Genomic DNA, 21,996 nt, shown 5'->3' on the forward strand with positions numbered 1-21,996 from the left:
AGAGCCATCTTTTTTTAAAATATATCGTGCGAGGTGTCAGTGGTCCTTCTCTTTGTAAGTCTTTCGCCGACTGATTTTTTTTTCCCTAGGCGTCTACGTTTTTTATTAACCCTCGAGACACGTCGCCCTGGGGGTCTCTTTCGGGGTTGTCTAGCCAGGACCATTATTCCCCCCGATCCATCTTGTACTCCTCGACCCGTTTTTCCAACGGCTTGACTGAATACGTCGGAAGCGATATTTTTTGCCGCTGTTTTAAGATGAGGTTTGGCCAAGGCGAAACCTCTTTTCACCAGAGGCGAAACAAAACGAAACAACCTTGAAAACACAGAGCCTATCCCACGCCCGTACATCACAGGCGAACCTGCGAAACCGGGGAGGGAACCCCCCACTTGGCTTTCATAATAACCCACTAAACGTAGAGGGTTGTGCATGGGTTGACTCATTTTCAATGTTGTTGTTTTTACTTTCTGACGGGTCTAAAGTGGAGCTTCACAATAGTCTTGCCAAAGGTAAAGTCGACGTATTTGTTCTGATCAGATTTAATCTCCACCCGTATGTTTTCAATGTGATTTTTCGAGACGGGTAAATAGTAGACAGGGTTAAAATACTTGGTGACAACGTCTCCATAAGCTCCTTGTACACTCACGATTCTCAAGAGAGGTGCATAAACGTCGCCTACTATCTGAGGACGCACCACGTCAGTGTAACAGTAAAGATGGTTGAAACCAGCATTTATATCCATCGGATAGGGGGCCGTCCCTCGGTCAAACTTGATCCACTTTCCTGGTTCCACTCCCATAATGTAAGCCAGGGGAGGGGGAAAACAAAAAATAGTTTGACCCCCTGATTGATAGGAGATTCGTTTTTTAACGTCGTCAAAGGCTATCCTCACATCAGGGTCAATTTTTTGTAAAGATTCATTCAGCTCATTTATGAATCGTTTAACGGTCTCATAACACCCTCCTCTCATTTCTTGACAAAAAACTACCCCATCTTGAGGGATGTTTACGGGACCCGTGTTAGAATCCTCATCCGCTTCTGTGTTTAAGGTAGGAAAATGAAAAACTTGCGAGTCGTCTTCTGATGTGGCATCATCTTCTGCGGGGTGTACCCCTCCTTCCCTTCGTTTAAAGGTGTGCCCGGTTTTAGAGGTCTCGCGCGCCCGAAGGGGTAAAACTACCCCATCTTGAGGGATGTTTACGGGACGCCTGTTAGAATTTTCATCCGCTTCTTTGTATAAAGTATGAGAATGAAAAACTTGTGAGTTAAATACAGGGCTCTTGCTAGAATCCTTAGAAGAGTTGGGCTCAGGTGGGGGTATCTTCATCCATTCATAAAACACCCCGCTACGAACATTATACCATGAGTGAGGGTATGAAATCTCTGTTAAGCCCACCTCCCATGACCCTGCTAAATCTATATGTTGAGTCAAATCTATCTGGTAATGGGAACTTTTGTTTTTTTAAACACATTGAGGCTGGCATTTGAAGGTAAGGTGAGGTAAAAACCCTCGTAGGAATGATCCATAATGCTCGTTGATCTTTTGTCCTCACGACTGGGAGTCTCATCATGGCATCAGATTGTTTTATACATTTGTAAGGTGGTCAGCGTCCACCCAACTGTTGAATTTTTCGGGCCAGTTTTTCCAGCGCACTAGAACTTGTTTTTTGCCATTAACCGTCCGTCGTTTTAAAATTTCTTCCACGTGGTAGAGCTTGTTCTCGCTCTCTTTTACTTTTTGGAGTTCGGCTTCGTAAAAAGAACCCTCTATTATTTCTCCGTCAAAATCTTTCAGTTTGTATGCAGGGGGAGTGCGAGGGAGACGTCTGTTTATTGTAAACACCTCGTTTGTAAAACTTTGTTCGTATTTTTTATCAAATACTCCTCTCACTTTAGATATTCTCACCGTATCTCCCGTGACAAATTTGTATTTGTGTTTGGACGCTGTGTTTGAACCATAAAGATTTTCAAACACTTGAGGAGTATTTTCCAAAGTTACATCAGCGGGTTTCATTTTAATACTGCTGTGATATCCGTGGTTGTAGCTTTTTAACAAGTCTTGTAAGACGTCTAGGTACCGCCTAGTATTATTGGCTGTAAAATATCTCCACATTTTTCCTTTCAAAGTACGATTAAATCTTTCAACCACCGAGGCTTTGAGATCGCTGGCTGTAGAAAAATGTACAATATTGTATTTCTTCATCAGAGCTTGAAAACTTTTGTTAAAAAATTCTTTTCCCGCGTCAGTTTGTAGTTTAAGAGGGATTTGGCTTTCCTCTAACACCGATTGAAACGAATTAACCACATCCTCGGCTGTCTTTCTCTTCAAAACCCTTGCGTAAGCCTTCTTGGAAAATACATCAATGACCGTTATTAAATAATTAAAACCGTCGTTATATTTAGCCAAGGCTTGCATGTCACAAAGGTCAGCTTGAAATTGATTTAATGGTCTAGGTACAAAGACTCTGTTTCTTGGAAAATTGATGCGAACCGGTTGATGGAGTGTATAGGCATCTTGACCCATTAAATATTCTTGAACTTTTTCTCTTTTGACATGTTGCCCCGTTTCATCCTGTACAGCTCTACGGAGTCGATCTACCCCTCCAAAACTACCAGGGTGTGCGGGTGTATAGTACGCTTTTTCCATAGCTTTGTTCATTGTGAAAAGACACAGAAAAATGACCTCGGTTTGCTTGGTACACATTTCTTTTATTCATTCATGAAAAAACAATACAGTGTATCTAAAACATTTTGTTTTTATTATAAAAAAACAACACAGTGTATCTAAAACATTTTGTTTTTATTATAAAAAACAACACAGTGTATCTAAAACATTTTGTTTTTATTATAAAAAACAACACATTGTATCTAAAACAATTTTTCTATAAACTATAAACTATAATCAACGTTTGATATAAAACAGGTATACCGTAGGTACATTTAATCGCATTATGTAGTTTTTGTAGTTCAAACAAAACATTAACGGAGATGCCATAGCGCAGCCGATACATCGTCATATCAACAAACAGAGCATATAAAACAAACACATGACAAGGTGAAGGTTGAAAAGACTTTTCTTTAGACCATTCAAACAAAATCATTTCAAAAATGTCAAAGTCAGAAGCATAAGAAACAACAGTTTCCCAGGTGGGCTTAGAGCGGGCAAAGTCAAGAATAATTTGTAGTTTTTGAGGTTTGTCGCGTTTTAAAATAAATGCTTCTATCATGTCCGTCAATGGGTATACAACAGCATGGTTCTCCACAAAGTTGACAAGATTTCCCCAATAATTACCCATCTTTTTTTTTATTTTTTCCAACACTCTGTCACCATACCCAAATGTCCAAAAATCGTTTCATCATTTCCCACCAGCTCGCTGTACATGCCATCTATAGCCCCCCAGATATTTGTCTCAGATCCCAGTTGAGACAGCAAAGAGTCTGCATAGGCTTCAACCTTTGAATCCTCAGCCTTGATGCAACGAAGCATCAGCAAGCATTGAATGGCCTGAATGAATTTAGGCCTGCGTAGACTCCTGATGACTCCGTCGTAGTTGTACAACAAAAAGTCCTGCTCGTACGGTTCCAAGCATTGGTGTTGTCTTTGGCTCGGATGGTTCACCCAGCAACCGTAGCACTTGCTTTGCCTGAAATTGTAGATGGCGTGGTTGAGGAGATGAAACACGGCCGTTTTCACCGTGCTGGTGAAAAACAACCACAGACCCCCGTCGGTTTCGTCGTCAATGTGCAATGTAGGCTCCAAGAGTAACAGAGATGATGGCTGGGATGATGGCTGAGTTATGTTTACAAAACAATTCTCCTTTTCCTCCTCCTCCGTATCGTTGTCTGACAAAGACGGTGTAGCCTCGCTGGTTTTCGTCCCTTGTCTGGCGAAGCATCTGCTGAAGCGACACGGCGGAATTGAAGGGGTCTCTTCGCCGTTTGCATCCACCATCGTCTCGGGAGGATTAAAAATCTCTCTCAGGGCTGCTTCATCAGCCGTAATGCCGGATGGTTCATCAGCCGTGTTTACGGATGGTTTAAATTTGTCCTGTGGTATAAAAGAAGTCTGTACGCGTCTGCTTGTCTTGTTTGCCATTTTCTTGTTTGAGAGATCGCCCGTTCAGAAAGGAACCGATGTGGCTTGGTCAAAATTGCAAGATTGTCTTGTTTTTAAAGGGTACGAAAAAAAGAAACCGTTGTGGATTGGTCAAAAAATTACGGGGCGTATTGTTTTCAAAGGGGAGGAGCCCCGTAAAAAGTTTCGACCAATCAGACTAGTAGAAAGATTGTTTTTAAATACTATTGGTTGATGTATTGGCAGGGGAGGTCCTTTTGTACTCCGTCGGGGGTGTGGTCTCAAAAGACAACCTTCTTTTCGTCGTCAGTACGCATTTCCAATTTCGACTGCTTCGAAACAAGACGTCTATCTTCTCCTTCATTTCTCCCATACACTCTCGCCATGCCGCTATAGGAACCACCACCACCGGAGTAAACACCCCGCATTCAGAGTTAAAAGACTCCAAAGAAAAGACGTCTGGTTCGGTCGACTGAGGCTGATAGGATCCGTTGATTTTAGGAGCACGGAGACTGGCACGGAAAAACCAACGACCTGAGGCAGAAGATTTCGTCTCCCAAGTAGCGCTAAACAAAATTCTTCTCTCACGCAACTCATCCAGCGTCGGGTAAGTAAACAAGCTTCCTTTTACACGTTTTTCCATCGGAGAAGGATCATGCCACAAAATATCAGGCATTGTCAAACTTAAAACATCCCAATCCACGGTTGATAGCGACGATGCAATCGAAAAAGGGCTTTCGTCTCTTCTCTCTTTCAGCTGAAACAAACAGATATCTCCCATCTGGTATCGGAAAACGTATCCAAAAGATCCAATCATTCCATAACCCTCCAAGCACCACTTCTCACGCAAAGACTCGGTTGGAGGAATTTGAGTACGATTCAAAAAAATCCTACTTTTCCGAGGAGCGTCGTAGTAAGTTTTATCATTTTTATAAATTGAAACTGGCGTTTCGCTAATCATGCCTACTGAAACAACAGCTTTCTCCATCTTTTCCATTTTCTCTTAATGCTCGTACTAACAAAGACTTACCATTCACATATACCAGTGTATGTGTGTGTGTGTACGTACATGTGTTAATACTCAAAAAGTCGTAAATCGCATTTTGACATAAAGTGTCTCCCCCCTTAGCCCCACCTTCCTCTGACCTCCCCTTCACCCCACCCCTCCTCTTACAGGGCCATCAATCACATTTTGACATAAGGTGTCTCCCCCTCAACCCCGCCTCCTTCTGACCTCCCCTTCACCCCACCCCTCCTCTTACAGGGCCATCAATCACATTTTGACATAAGGTGTATTCCCCCCTCAGCCCCGCCTCCTTCTGACCTCCCCTTCACCCCACCCCCCTGTGACCTTTTGACCTTAAGGTCGTAAATCTTTTTTTGACTAAAGGTAACCCCTTATCCTCTCTCTAATGTAGAAAAACAAAAGAGAAGAAACAATTAATTTAAATATTGGGGAAATGGTGGAAGACAATGATAATAGTTTAACTAACACTATAGATATGAAATTTTCTTTGAATTAAATGGTTCGAATATTGAAAAAGGTTAAAAATACAACACCAGGAAAAGACCAGGTGAGTTATCAGATGATCAAAAACTTAAGCAGCATTGGCAAAGAAGTGGTCTTGAAATTATATAATAGGATATATGAAGAAGGGAAATTACCAGCAGAGTGGAAAGAAGCTGTAATAATTCCGATATGCAAACCAGGGAAAGACCCGGAAGAGGCAGGTAATTATAGGCCGATAGCATTGACCTCAAATTTGGGTAAAGTAATAGAAAAAATGATTAATGAAAGACTAGTATATTATTTAGAGTCAAAAGAAATAATAAAAAACTACCAAAGTGGATTTCGCAAAGCAAGAAACACAAACGACCCAGCAGTGCAGCTGGAAGAGGAAATTAGAAAGGGACAAATAAATAAATAAAGTATAATTGCAGTATTTTTTGATATAGAGAAAGCTTATGATATGTTGTGGAAACAGGGGTTGCTGATAAAACTAAATATAATTGGGATTAGAGGGAAAATGTATAGATGGATAAAAGACTTCTTAACAAGTAGAAAAATATTAGTAAAAATAGAGAATGAATACAGCAGAGTATATGAAGTGGAAAATGGGACCCCACAAGGGAGTATAATAAGTCCAGTATTATTTTCAATAATGATAAATAAAGTTTTTAGTGAAGTGGAAGGGTTAGTGGATGTGGCACTGTTTGCTGACGATGGAGTGATGTGTAAGAGAGGTAGAAATACTAATCATATAGAAAAGAAGATTAAAAAAGCGGTAAATAAAGTTCAAGAATGGGGAACGGCGTGGGGTTTAAGATTCTCTGTTGGAAAGACAAAAGTCATACATTTTACAAAGAGGAAAGTACAAAACAAGATCCAAATTAAACTCTATGGAGAAAATATAGAAGAGGTACAAGTATTTAAATATTTGGGTATATGGTTTGATAAAAATATTAACTGGTCAACCCACATCAGCAAAATAGTGGAGAAAAGTAAAAAGGTGTTAAATATAATGAGGGCTTTGAGGGGTAAAGACTGGGGGGCTGATAGGTAGACATTGAAAGCAATATACATCAGTTTAATACGATCTGTTATTGATTATGGATGCATTATTTATCAATCTGCTGCAAAAACATTACTTGGGAAAATAGACAGGATCCAATCACAGGCTTTAAGATTATGTTGTGGAGCTACTAAATCAACCCCAGTTGCAGCATTACAAGTAGAGATGAATGAAAAACCTTTAGATATGAGGAGAGATCAACTGTCAGTAGTTTATTGGGCAAACTTAAGAGGGTCCAAGCAAGGACATCCAACCCATCAAGTACTATTAAACTGCCAAGAAAAAGAGAAGAAAAAAATGAATAGTTTTGGGTGGATAATAGGAGACAGATGTAATAAAGTTCAAATTGATAATATTAAAGTTAGCCCTACAGTACCAATCCCCGCAATACCACCGTGGATGTATGAAAACCCAAATGTAAACATGCAATTACTAAAGAATAGTAATTTAAATAGTTACCAGATAGAACAATGGATTGAGGAAATGTTTTTAGACAACATCATGGTGTACACAGATGCATCAAAAACTATAAATAATAAGGTAGGAGCAGCAGCTGTTATTCCACAAGGAAACATAGTATTAAATAAAATAATTAGTGATAAATTATCTGTTTTTACGGGAGAATTGGTAGCAATTTATATGGCAATTAATTGGATAGAAGAAAATAAAGCAAGAAAAGCAGTCGTGTGCTCGGACTCCAGCAGTGCATTGACTAGCATAAAAAACATAGCGTCAGAAACAAGACAAGATTTAGTTTATGAAATAGTTCAGGCAGTCTACAGAATAAATAAAGCGGGAGGTGTGGTAACATTTCTGATAAATGGGTTATACTTGTATAGCGCTTTTCTACCTTCAAGGTACTCAAAGCGCTTTGACGGTATTTCCACATTTACCCATTCACACACACATTCACACACTGATGGCGGGAGCTGCCATGCAAGGCGCTAACCAGCAGCCATCAGAGGCAAAGGGTGAAGTGTCTTGCCCAAGGACACAACGGACGTGACTAGGAAGGTAGAAGGTGGGAATTGAACCCCAGTAACCAGCAACACTCCGGTTGCTGGCACAGCCACTCTACCAGCTTCGCCACGCCGTCCCGTATCCTGCTGTTCGTCCTGCTGTGGGAGTCCTCTGTCACACCTGTATTTTTTGTGAGCATGTTCTGGCTACAACTTTGGAGCTTGTCTTGTTCAGAGAAGTTGGCAGTCCCCCGGCTGCATAACAGTTTCCACCCTAGCTTGACCTAGGACAACCGCGGCTACCACCCAAGTCCGTCTGTCTGGTTTTACGTTTTGTTGGTTCTTTCCCTCCAGAATTTGGAACTCAAAACATGTACACCCATCGTTTTCATATCCTCTCGGTTAGTTCAATTTTGCATATCACGTTTTAATATCAGTCTTAACTATCCCATTAAATGTTAATCAATAACCCTAATTCAAAGATTATACGTACTACTTCATGTGTATTTAAGTACCCTTTTAATTCACTTAAAGATTATCTATAAGTTAATTTAAACTATCATTTGTCTATCAGTAGGTTCGAGCAAGCTGTCATGCTTGCACTCTGACCTCCCGCTGTGCGTGATATTCTCCAAAACAAAAGAATGTTTTTATTCACGTTTCTCCTTATCTTTCAGCTAAATCTTTTCATCTTTTAACTTTTAACGTCCGCACTGTTTTTATTTTTATTGTCTGCATTTTAATTTTGCTTGTATTTTCTTTCATTTCACTTTGTTGTCTGTGAAGCACTTTGAGTCTGCCCTGTGCATGAAAAGCGCCACACAAACAAAGCTGCCCCGCCTTGCCTTGCCTTTCTCCGTCTGGTTATCCAACCTAGTCACAACAAACACACAAGGCCATGCTCTAAGCGCCAGGCCGAATCACATTTCTCCTCTTTTTAACACTTTACATATCGGCTCTTATTCTAATTATTAATGTAGGCCGTTATTTGTAATTATTATTCAACACTATTCACAGCAAACAGTTGTAAAGTTATAGTTATTCGCATTATACTCTCAAAATCTATAGCTAATTGAAAGCTGTTGAGATTTGGTTTGCCTCCTTCATCTCAGTGGCCTAGTGGTTAGAGTGTCCGCCCTGAGATCGGTAGGTTGTAAGTTCAAAACCCCGGCCGAGTCATACCAAAGACCATAAAAAATTTGGGAGCCATTACCTCCCTGCTTGGCACTCAGCATCAGGGGTTGGAATTGGGGGTTAAATCACCAAAAATGATTCCCGGGTGCGGCACCGCTGCTGCCCACTGCTCCCCTCACCTCCCAGGGGGTGACCAAGGGGATGGGTCAAATGCAGAGGACAAATTTCACCACACCTAGTGTGTGTGTGACAATCATTGGTACTTTAACTTTAACTTTAACTTTATTCGGTCATGCCATTATCCTCTTTTAGCTCACCATCCAGAAGTATGGTGTACTGCAATGTCTAAATAAAAATAAATGACTCCAAATTAAAAATGTCAGACTACACTTCAAAGTTACCCGACTTAAACTTACTTTTATTAAATTTATTTCCAAACTCACCTCCACCACAGCAGACATCTTCCTCAATCCTATCCCAATATCCCATAAATTAGAAAGGTGTTTCACAATAGTGGTTAAGTAGTTATTTTAAGTAATAGATCTCAATATGGGGAAATTAATAAGACTACATTTGCCCTAGTGTGTGAATGTTGTCTGTCTATCTATCTGTGTTGGCCCTGTGATGAGGTGGCGACCTGTCCAGGGTGCAAAGTCAAATTGTGAAACAAAAATTAAAGTTGAATCAAGTGGAAATTGACAGAGTATATGAACTACATTCTTGAGAATAGTAATTGATCATTAATATGTTGGAAGCCGCATATTGAACATATTAAAGAAAAATATCCAAATCCATTGCCATTCGGTATAAAGTAAAACACATGCTGAATAAGAAATGTCTGCATATGTTGTGTCATTCATTTATTTTTATTTTTTTTCCATATGTAACATTGTTTTGAAGTTTGGGGAAATGTTTATAGAAGAAATATAGACCCAATACTTAAACTTAAAAGGCTCATTTCAATAATACACAAAGCATTATTATTATGATCCTACCAATCCATTTTTTTATAAGTTATAATGTGTTAAATGTTCAGATAATCTATTTTTAAAACAATGGCAATTATGTTTCGAGTAAAGAACAACAGCCTTCCAGTTTGTATTCTTAGCTTATTTACATTATGAGGAGAAACCTATCATTTACGGGGATATTGATTTTTGAAATAGGTCAAGTAAAATAAAAATAAAAATACAAATGTATTTCAGTTTTAGGAGTTAAATGATGGACCATCCTCATTGATCAGCTGAACACATGTAGTTTTTTGTTATGGTTTAAGAGACCCTTGAAAAGTAAAGTTTTTTGAACATTATAAAATATAGTAACAATTACTTTCATCTTTTAACGTTGATGGTCCAGGTCATTTTAATGTTCAGTGAATGTATAGGATAGGCCAATATAAGCTTTGGCTTCCGCCTATTCCTTTTTCGGTCATTCTTTTTCTTTTCTTTTCTGTGTGTAAATGTGTATGATTGTTAATATGTCTAATCTGTACTGTTAAAGTGCTCACACAAATTGGTTGATGATAGATTATATGTATATCAATCAATCAATCAATGTTTATTTATATAGCCCTAAATCACAAGTGTCTCAAAGGGCTGTACAAGCCACAACGACATCCTCGGTACAGAGCCCACATACGGGCAAGGAAAACTCACCCCAGTGGGACGTCAATGTGAATGACTATGAGAAACCTTGGAGAGGACCGCATATGTGGGTAACCCCCCCCCCGCAATGGATGTCGAGTGGGTCTGACATAATATTGTGAAAGTCCAACACATCAGCGAAAGTCCAGTCCATGGTGGGGCCAGCAGGAACCATCCCGAGCGGAGACGGGTCAACAGCGTAGAGATGTCCCCATCCGATGAACAGGCTAGCGGTCCACCCCGGAGCAGAGTAGAAAAGAAAAGAAAGGAAACGGCAGATCAACTGGTCTAAAAAGGGAGTCTATTTAAAGGCTAGAGTATACAAATGAGTTTTAAGATGAGACTTAAATGCTTCTACTGAGGTAGCATCTCTAACTTTTACCGGGAGGGCATTCCATAATATTGGAGCCCGAATAGAAAACGCTCTATAGCCCGCAGACTTTTTTTGGGCTCTGGGAATCACTAATAAGCCGGAGTTCTTTGAACGCAGATTTCTTGCCGGGACATATGGTACAATACAATCGGCAAGATAGGCAGGAGCTTGACCGTGTAGTATTTTATACGTAAGTAGTAAAACCTTAAAGTCGCATCTTAGGTGCACAGGAAGCCAGTGCAAGTGAGCCAGTATAGGCGTAATATGATCAAACTTTCTTGTTTTTGTCAAAAGTCTAGCAGCCGCATTTTGTACCATCTGTAATCTTTTAATGTTAGACACAGGGAGGCCCGAAAATAAAACGTTACAGTAATCGAGACGAGATGTAACGAACGCATGGATAATGATCTCAGCATCGCTTGTGGACAAAATGGAACGAATTTTAGCGATATTACGGAGATGAAAGAAGGCCGTTTTAGTAACACTCTTAATGTGTGACTCAAACAAGAGAGTTGGGTCGAAGATAATACCCAGATTCTTTACCGAGTCGCCTTGTTTAATTGTTTGGTTGTCAAATGTTAAGGTGGTATTATTAAATAGATGTCGGTGTTGAGCAGGACCGATAATCAGCATTTCCGTTTTCTTAGCGTTGAGTTGCAAAAAGTTAGCGGACATCCATTGTTTAATTTCATTAAGACACGCCTCCAGCTGACTACAATCCGGCGTGTTGGTCAACTCTAGGGGCATGTAGAGTTGGGTGTCATCCGCATAACAGTGAAAGCTAACACCGTATTTGCGTATGATGTCACCTAGCGGCAGCATGTAAATACTAAAGAGTGCAGGGCCAAGAACCGAACCCTGGGGAACTCCGCACGTTACCTTAACATAGTCCGAGGTCACATTGTTATGGGAGACACACTGCATCCTGTCAGTTAGATAAGAGTTAAACCAAGACAAGGCTAAGTCTGACATCCCAATACGCGTTTTGATACGCTCTAATAAAATATTATGATCAACAGTATCGAAAGCGGCGCTAAGATCAAGAAGCAGCAACATAGATGACGCATCAGAATCCATCGTTAGCAATAGATCATTAGTCATTTTTGCGAGGGCTGTCTCCGTAGAGTGATTTGCCCTGAAACTGGATTGAAAACGTTCACAGAGATTGTTAGACGCTAAGTGTTCATTTAGCTGCTGTGCGACAATTTTTTCGAGAATTTTCGAGATAAACGGAAGGTGGGACACCGGCCGGTAGTTCACCATGAGGTCAGGATCGAGGTAAGGTCTTTTGAGTAGAGGATGAATAACCGCTTTTTTGAATGCTAGGGGAACAGTACCAGAGGAAAGTGATAAGTTTATAATATTTAACACTGATGGACCTAATAAAACAAAAAGCTCCTTGATAAGTTTCCCAGGAATTGGGTCAAGTAAACATGTTGTTTGTTTTGTCCCATTTACACATTTTAACAATTCCTCCAATGTTATTTCATCAAAGAGAGAGAAACTATTTTGGAGGGCAGTGTCCGTCGTATATACAGTCGTATTTGTGTTAATAAAACCCAGTTGTAGCTGAGATGCATTGTCTTTAATCTCTTTTCTAATGACTTCAATTTTCTTATTAAAGAAATTCATAAAGTCATCTGCTGAGTGGGTGGAGCTACTGGGAGGAGTCCCTTGTTGGGTTAGCGATGCTACTGTACTAATCAAAAATTTAGGATCATTTTTGTTGAGGTGGATGAGATTTGAGTAATATTTAGCTTTAGCTGAGGTAAGCATGCGTTTATAAGTTATTAAACTATCACTCCGTGCTTGATGGAAAACCTCAAGTTTAGTCGCACGCCATTTGCGTTCCAGCTTTCTACATGATAATTTCTGGGCTTTAGTTTCTTCTGTAAACCATGGGGTACGCCTTTTAGGGGCCCTTTTTTGCTTTAGCGGTGCTACACTATCAATGGTGTCGCGCAGGGCGTCGTTAAAGCTGTTAGTGAGGTTATCAATAGAGCCCACATAATTTGGGAATGGTGCCATTACCGAAGGCAGTAGGTCAGTAAGAGTCGTCGTTGTGGCAGCATTAATGTTGCGGCTGCTATAGTAGTTATTATTATTATTATTAGTTTGTTGACAATGAGTCAGAACTTCGAATTTTATAAGGTAATGATCGGACATTACTTTAGTGTACGGGAGTATCGTAACTTTAGAGGTGGTGACACCCCTGACAAGCACTAGATCTATCGTATTACCGTTGCGATGCGTGGGTTCATTTATTATTTGTGTAAGACCACAGCTATCAATTATAGTCTGGAGCGCCACGCATGGAGGGTCCGATGGGGTATTCATATGGATGTTAAAGTCTCCCATTATGATTATATTGTCGGCGTGCGTCACTAGATCAGCAACGAACTCTGAAAATTCATTGATAAAGTCCGAATAGGGCCCTGGGGGGCGGTAGATGACAGCCAGGTGCAGAGGCAGCGGTGTGACAAACCTCACAGTAAGCACCTCAAACAAGTTATATTTATTATTTAGGTCCGAGGTAAGGCTAAAGTTTTTGTTGTATATTAGTGCAACACCCCCACCCCTTTTAATGGGACGGGCAATATGCGTTCCCGTATAGCCAGGAGGAGACGCCTCACCCAGCGCAAAAAATTCGTCTGGTTTGAGCCAGGTCTCGGCTAGACCAACGACATCAAGATTGTTGTCTCTGATGACTTCATTAACTAATAACGTTTTGGAAGACAATGACCTTATGTTTAAAAAGCCCATATTATAGGTAGTGGGCTGTTTTGAGGAGTTTTTGTTGAAAGTATCCGTAGTAGCAATATTAATAATGTTAGGTTTATTATGCGTAGTGCACTTTAAATAATTTCGACCATATCTAGGAATTGATATGACAGGAATTTTTAGATTGTTTGCCACCTCAGTAAAATGCATGTCCACCTCTGACGCAGAAAAAACATTACGTGAGTTGTATATTATTCTAAGAGAATTGCTATGTGTGCAGGGATTATCCAGCCTGGCGCTGGCTAGTTGTAGCTTAACAGACTCCTTATTAGCGCTTCTTTGTGGATTAGCATTTAGCTTTTTCGTTAGCCCCGCTAACAACAACGCATTTAGCTTTGTTGTTAGCCCCGCCCGACACCCCCGCTTCTGCTTCCGAGCGCATCGCTTACGTCTCTTTCGTTGACGGTCTCCGCTGGTAGTGGACGCCGCTGCTTCAAAGGCCACTGCTGGATGTAGCTCGCGAAGAATTCCCAAGCTAGCGAGTAGGTCCACCGTACACACATCTTTCAGCCCAAAATGGCCCGATCTCTCCACATCCAGAATCGTAAGTCGGTCGTAAGTGATCACGGAGTGAACACGCTGTGAGCCAGCCATGAAATTGACTGAATTGACGGGTGTTTTTGCCAAATCGGTCTACACTTCCAGGAGCGCTCGCAAGAAGCCGCTGCCTTGAAGCGCCGCCATCTTAGAAATCTTTATTATAATTTAATCACTTGTTTAATTTTAAAACGTTTTAGTTATTCTTTTTTTTTTTTTTTGTTGTCCAAATAGTTCAAGTAAGACCACAACAAATGAGCAATATGTTGCACTGTTATACAATTTAATAAATCAGAAATTGATGACATTATGCTGTATTTTATTTCTTTATTTTACTGGGAAAAAAGGTTGAAAACCACTGCCCTAAATCATATCTAAAGCTAAAATTATAAAATGCAGGTTATGAAGGAGGAAAAATTGTTAAGAGATAAATAATGATGCATGACATGGTTTTAGATTGCTGCTGACCCTGTTGTATTTTATAAGACTGATTATTATGGATTATTGTGTTTATATTGTGAGAGAGGGAGAGAGAGAGGAAGAGAGAGCAGGTGAAGGAAGATTGAGGGTGAAGAGGATGGTTTGAGAAAATATGGGAAAAGGATGTTTATAACCTTACGTTACGTGAATGGTTTCTTGGAGAACAGAAAATAGAAACATTGTGTGAAGTGTAAGGAAGAGACGGATACAGGATGTTGTTTGTAAAGGAAAACGAAAGTGAAGAAAAGATGAGAAAGTGACAAATGAAGGTATTCGTAAATGGTATGCTGTTGATTTCTTAAAATCTTATTCTGCTTTGTTGATGAATCCTGTAATTTATTGTCATGTTTCATTACATAATTTAATTTAAAAGTGGGCCTGGTCTTTTTTTAAAATCAGGAAAATGCACACAAATGAACAATCTGCTTTACAGACTGTAAATGAGACAGATTATAGCATAGTTGTTAATTCTGAGATAATGTTTTTACATTGCAGGACAAGCATGTAGCAAATACAACTAAGAGGTTAGGTTAGGTTACTTCATTTATACAAAACCCAAAACCAGTGAAGTTGGCATGTTGTGTATCGTGAATAAAAACAGATTACAATGATTTGCAATTCCTTTTCAACTTATATTCAATTGAATATACTGCAAAGACAAGATATATATTGTTCGAACAGAGAAACTAAATTTTTTTGAACAAATAATCATTAACTTAAAATTTAATGGCAGCAACACATTGTCGCAGAGGGGTATTTTTTACCACTGTGTTACATGGCCATTCCTTTTAACAACACTCAGTAAATGTTTGGGAACTGAAGAGACCAATTTTTGAAGTTTTTTAGGTGGAATTCTTTCCCATTCTTGCTTGATGTACAGCCTAAGTTGTTCAACAGTCCGTTGTCGTATTTTACGCTTCATAATGCGCCACACATTTTCAATGGGAGACAGGTCTGGACTACTGGCAGGCCAGTCTAGTATCCGCACTCTTTTACTACAAAGCCACGCTATTGTAACACATGCAAAATGTGGCTTGGCATTGTCTTGCTGAAATAAGCAGGGGCGTCCATGAAAAAGACGTTGCTTGGATGGCAATTTTTTGTTGCTCCAAAACCTGTATGTACCTTTCAGCATTAATGGTATGTGTAAGTTACCCATGCTTTGGGCACTAATACACTCCCATACCATCACAGATGCTGGCTTTTGAACTTTGCGCCTACAACAATCAGTATGGTTCTTTTCCTCTTTGGTCTGGAGGACACGACGTCCACAGTTTCAAAAAACAATTTGAAATGTGGACTTGTCAGACCACAGAACACTTTTCCACTTTGCATCAGTCCATTTTAGATGAGCTCGGGCCCAGCAAAGTCGGCGGTGTTTCTGGGTGTTGTTGATAAATGGCTTTGGCTTTGCATAGTAGAGTTTTAACTTGCACTTACAGATGTAGTGACAAGCTGTAATTACTGACAGTGGTTTTCTGAAGTGTCCCTGAGCCCATCTGGTGATATATTTTACACAATGATGTCGGTTTTTGATGCAGTACTGCCTGAGGGATCGAAGGTCACGGGCATTCAATGTTGGTTTTCAGCCTTGCCGCTTACGTGAAGTGATTTCTCCAGATTCTCTGAACCTTTGGAGGATATTACGGACCGTAGATGGTGAAATTCCTAAATTCCTTGCAATAGCTCGTTGAGAAATGTTGTTCTTAAACTGTTCGACAATTTGCTCACGCATTTGTTGACAAAGTGGTGACCCTCGGCCCATCCTTGTTTGTGAATGACTGAACATTTCATGGAAGCTGCTTTTATACCCAATCATGGCACCCACCTGTTCCCAATTAGTGTTTAATGAGCATTCTTCAACTTTCTCTGTCTTTTTTGCCACTTGTGCCAGCTTTTAAAAAAAACTTGTTGCAGGTATGAAATTTAAAATGAGCTAATATTTGCAAAAAATAACAAAGTTTACCAGTTAGAACGTTAAGTATCTTGTCTTTGCAGTGTTTTCAATTGAATATAGGTTGAAAAGGATTTGCAAATCATTGTATTCTGTTTTTACTTACAATTTACACAACGTGCCAACTTCACTGGTTTTGGGTTTTGTGCCTGGTGATATAAGGTAAACTTGTTTTGCTGCCAGCAAAATGAGGACAGCCTATAAACATACAGGAAAGAGTAAAAGCTCAAATATGCAGTACGAGTATCGACCACACTAAAAGAAAACAAACATTTGGTAAGATTGTAAAATGTAAATGTATTTAAAGTTCCCTATAAAAAGGATAGAATATAAAATCACATTGAAATACATTTTGCACAGGCCAGATTAAAATACAATGAATACATTAATAAATTAAACAAAAACAAATGGGGGCAAATGATACTTGAGAATGGGACAAGAGAGACTCGTTACCTAAAATACTGTTTTAATTTTCCACAGTTTTTTCTACAAAAGAAAAATATAATGAAATAAATAAAAATCCTGTATGTGCCTTCAATGACCAGCAGGTAGTGCTTATACCCTTATATTCTTTCCACATGGAGTGGGCGATACTGCAAATGATGGTACCAATACTTCTAAACCCAGTACAGGGGATTATTGCCAATATTGATAGTTATACCGATATTTTTCATTTACAAAATGTTAAATTTGAATGAGTTTGCCTGTTTGATATGATTATAATTAAAACGTATTGGAAGACAAAAATACATTTTTCACAATAACCTTATTTATGAACAGCACAAATACAACAATATAAAACCATGTGACAATACAAACAAATGAATATAATTATCACAGTATTGCTTTTCCTTGCATACAAATTTTGGAGATAACTACCGTATAGCCAAAAATCCAAAATAACAAATACTACCATTGGCTCAAATTTAAATACAATTTAAATCCTTAGGCTTTTTGGTCCCAAAACCTTCCTGTGAAGTCCAAGGACTTATTCTCTGAGTCTCTGAGTACTAATTAACACAACAATTTGACAATATGTACCACATAACAAAACAGATATTTGTGAAAATAAACAGAAGAGAACGAAAAATATCAATCTGTATTGAACCGATAGTGATACTACACTTGGTATCGATGCTATGGCTCTTACTTTACATTTCTGGTCTGGTTGAATTTAATCCGAGGTCAACATTGGCTGCTGCATATAAGTCAAGGGGTTAACACATTTTACAATCGGAAGAAGATTCATAAGGCCCCATTTGTTGCTGTTTACCTGACACATGAACCGTGACGAATTGGGGGTTTGCACTATCCCCCCTTTTTCTCACGGGAGATCCATCCAAGAATGGGGCCATATAAATCCCTTCCCTCTGTGTAAATTTCTCATGAGATCATTAAATAATCAATGGCAGCTTCACATGTTTTCAGTAGGTTTCTTACTTTCAAACATAACAATGTTTGCACATGTCAATTATGCAATCAAGTAGTGGGGAAGTGGAAGAGGGGTAGGCCAGTGAGAAAGAGAGAGCGAGCACAAGAGGGAGAGGAGTGGGGGCACTATAAGGGCAGTGGGCTCCAGGCAGGCTCAGGCTTCACATTGCAGTTTTCACTCTTAGTGTACACAGAGGGACTTTCTCAGGAGTCACATTTACCGTCCACTTCTGACCTTTCTCTTGTCGTCTTTCTCCTTTTCCTCACTGAGATGTTGCAATGTTCCGCGCTGTCTTGCAAAACGTGGATTTGTGTTGGGTGATTTTGTTATATTTGTTTTTTGTACCGGAAGCTGGCTGCAGATCAGCCTATGCAGACAGCTGTCATGAGGTGAAGACAGCATACATGATGCGCCAAATAGGCCAAGTGGAGCTGGTGCCAGACAGACCCCAAACAGGTCAGTGAGTAAAATTTTTTTTTCATCGTCATTGCATGTAATAACCGGAAGGACATGCAAAAGATCTAAATTAAAACACACTATTCCTAGTATCATGACAACATAATATCTACAAATAAGCAGTTATTTAAAAAGCACATGCAATCAATTGGACAGACTTATTGTGGTTTAAGCTTGACAATTTTCTAATGGTTGATTTCTTGAAGAAATAAAATGTCACCCATAGTTTGTGAAAAGGGCCATGTTTAACACCCAACCAAAGTTAGGACCCCTAACTTTCGTAACACAATGCCAAACGCCAAATTGAGGCCATCATCACTGTGCTAGTAGGCCAGCACCTCACAGTGCGAGGCTATTTCTGTTTAAAATGCACATAAATAACCTGCCACATACAGACAGTAGGCTAACATGTTGCTATGAGGCGCTGTTAGGCAGTCTGGTTTGAAAGTGTTTTTGTTTATGCATCCAGCTTAGGCTGTCTCCCTTATTCTGATATAGTAATGGATGTCAAATCTGCACTGCAACCGCAGAATTTCCCCTGCGATTTCATCGTTCTCTAGTATTTCCTGACCATAGGGCCATGTCCATTTATTATAGGAATAAAAAAGCCTTTTCTGTCAAAAACTGTACCAGGAGGGAGAGATGTGCGCAACAAGGTGGTTTTATTCATCATTGCGTTGTATGAATTGCCTTTAGTGACACTATAAAGATATTGCAGATTGATGAATTGTGTATTATTTTTGCTCATCACATGCACCCTCTGTAGTGCTATGGATGTAATTCGGCGGGAAACTGCGGAGAAATGTCCCCTGCACGCTTTTAAAAAGCAGTTTTAACGTCCAAAAATAATGTTGCACTATTAAATGTTAAACACAAACGCCAAATGGAAACAGGCCGCTCAGTTTGAAGCGAGTCCCTTCAAAGGGGAACTGCACTTTTTTTAAAATTTTGCCTGTCATTCACATTTATTATGAAAGACACAAAGACAAATGTGTTTTAATGCATTGTATCTCGTAAATAAATGTAAATAAAAGTCCGCTTACAGCGGAGCCAATCGGAGGTCCTCTACTCCGCCCATAAAATCTAATATATAACCATTCAAAAAGTGCCAACAATACTCCATTTACATTTCATGGCCTGAATATTAACCAAGTATTAGTGATATTTTTAATAATAATCGCTAACGCAGACAAACTATTTACCCGGTATATCACAGCCCGCTAACTAGCTTATGCTGCTATATTGACATCATCGGCTGGTGAGCTGCTTTCATGCCTTGGAGCTTGTGAAAGTTTATTGTAGATCATAAATAATGCCTCTCTCCTTGGTAGTAGATGGATGTGGACATAATCCGACAAGTTGGTCAACTTTGACATCCAATTTAGACCCGGAAATGGTGAGAAAGACACAAAACAATGCTTGGTTGCACCCACTTTTTTTCTTTGCGAGAATTATGAGTAATTTTTCATCTAAACGGGAATATGGCAACATCCTAACAGTCGGCATCCCAGTGACAGTGGACATTGTACAGTAAGGGATGTTATATTATGTTTGTTAGCTCTCCTGAAGTCTGCAGTGAGTCGTAATCGGTGATGTTGTTGAAGAAAAAAGCAAACGTTGTGATGCGTTTGTAAAATTAATGCATCGCCGTATGCTTAAAATGAGCTAAATACGTAAACATTAAATGTTATTATAAATGTGCCTGTTACTACATAACATATGTAGTTACATCATTATATCAAATATTAATGGGGGTGTTTGGATGTTTTTTAAGCGCTAAAACAGAGCAGCCCCTATTGGCTCCGTTGTAAGCAGATCTTTGATCGAATGTATTTACTATTTAGAGTTTAAAAAAAAGATATATGCGTGCTTGTCTTACATAAGGATTTTCAATGGTAGGCAAAATTCCAAAATAAGTGCAGTTCCCCTTTAAGATCATTGATGGGCTTTTTGGAGCTGCCTTCTTGCCAGCATGGCAATGATTGACAGCATGCAACAGCTGACCAATTAGCAGGCACATACAAGATAAAAGCAGTTTGGCCTCCACACAGCAATTTGTATCACAAACAAGTAAGACAAATACAAAATCCAAACAAGAGGAGTCAAGTTATATTGTTGACCAAAACCTGCACTAATGGAATAGCAACACAAATTGCAACTAAGTTGCTGGTGATTGGTAGCGCAAAGGTTTAAGTAACAATATTTTGTTACAGCAAACATGGTTTGGTTCCTAGTCAGAGCATACACTGGAAACATTAAACTAAATCACAAGGCATTCTTGAAAAAAAATAGTTATTTCATTTATTCTGTTAATTGTGTTGTTTCGTAAACAAAAGTAAATGATTCAACAAATTGTTTACCATTTATATTACTCCAAAACATACATCGAATTCCACGCCTCCTGTGCGCAAAACATTTGTATGTCCCCCACTAGTGAAATCCAAATTTTGACGTTGTGTTTATACTGAAAAGTCTGACATGTTCACTTTGTTTACTGCATATTGAAAGTTGTGTATCTTTCTTGTCAATTAGGGGATCTGGCACTGGCAGATGTGCACATTCATTAACTAATGTGTGTATTTATGTGAAATGTTGTAGGTGGCTATAATTTTTCCCCTACAATATTAAAATTCCACTGTTCACATTTTTTTGATATGTGTCTGAAGAGTTGACTGTGTCTATTCTCAGGTTGTAATGATATCAAAATTTCACGGTACAATACCATCATGGTAAGGCCACTGTGCGATATTATTGTGGTATATAAAAGAAGGCTTGGTAAAAATGCCATAGTGTGTAAAATGAAGTCGGAGGAATGTTTAGGATAAACACACTTAATGTAATTGAATACAAACATTATGCTCAAATGTTCTAATTATATTTCTTTCATGAAACTAACATGTATTTTGCAGTGCAAAGAATAGTGCCGGAACATCTACTGTTACAAGTAAATATACATATAAAAAAAACTTATAGTTGAGTGTCTTCAAATTGACAATGTAAACACCCAGTGTTTACATTGTACAAAACAATAATATACAGTTTAGTGTCTTTCATATTTTACTTTCTGAGAAGCAGTGTCCTCCACAGTGGACATGTTTATATCATTTTGGATAATGCTGGCTTCAAATATACACTATATTGCCAAAAGTATTTGGCCACCTGCCTTGACTCACATATGAACTTGAAGTGCCATCCCATTCCTAACCCATAGGGTTCAATATGATGTCGGTCCACCTTCTGCAGCTATTACAGCTTCAACTCTTCTGGGAAGGCTGTCCACAAAGTTGCGGAGTGTGTTTATAGGAATTTTCGACCATTCTTCCAAAAGCGCATTGGTGAGGTCACACACTGATGTTGATCGACAAGGCCTGGTTCTCAGTCTCCGTTCTAATTCATCCCAAAGGTGTTCTATGGGTTCAGGTCAGGACTCTATGCAGGCCAGTCAAGTTCATCCACACCAGACTCTGTCATCCATGTCTTTATGGACCTTGCTTTGTGCAGTCATGTTGGAAGAGGAAGGGGCCCGCTCCAAACTGTTCCCACAAGGTTGGGAGCATGGAATTGTCCAAAATGTTTTGGTATCCTGGAGCATTCAAAGT

At 39.3% G+C, this 21,996-nt stretch overlaps 1 protein-coding gene across 3 annotated transcripts in view; it reads left to right on the plus strand.

The window, feature by feature from the left end:
* Positions 1-21,996, plus strand: part of LOC133635232 (glypican-5-like) — a 189,952-nt gene that overhangs the window by 12,644 nt on the left and 155,312 nt on the right. Inside the window, exon 3 of one of the 3 annotated variants that reach the window (XM_062028176.1) lies at positions 18,293-18,397. In XM_062028176.1, the coding sequence (XP_061884160.1) occupies positions 18,346-18,397 (52 nt within the window). In that variant the 5' untranslated portion in view covers positions 18,293-18,345. Of the gene's footprint in view, positions 1-18,072; positions 18,402-21,996 lie in introns of those variants that run through there. The other 2 variants (XM_062028175.1, XM_062028177.1) reach the window with 2 other exon arrangements.

Source organism: Entelurus aequoreus, linkage group LG19, assembly GCF_033978785.1.
Source record: "Entelurus aequoreus isolate RoL-2023_Sb linkage group LG19, RoL_Eaeq_v1.1, whole genome shotgun sequence".
Classification (NCBI taxonomy): Eukaryota; Metazoa; Chordata; class Actinopteri; order Syngnathiformes; family Syngnathidae; genus Entelurus; species Entelurus aequoreus.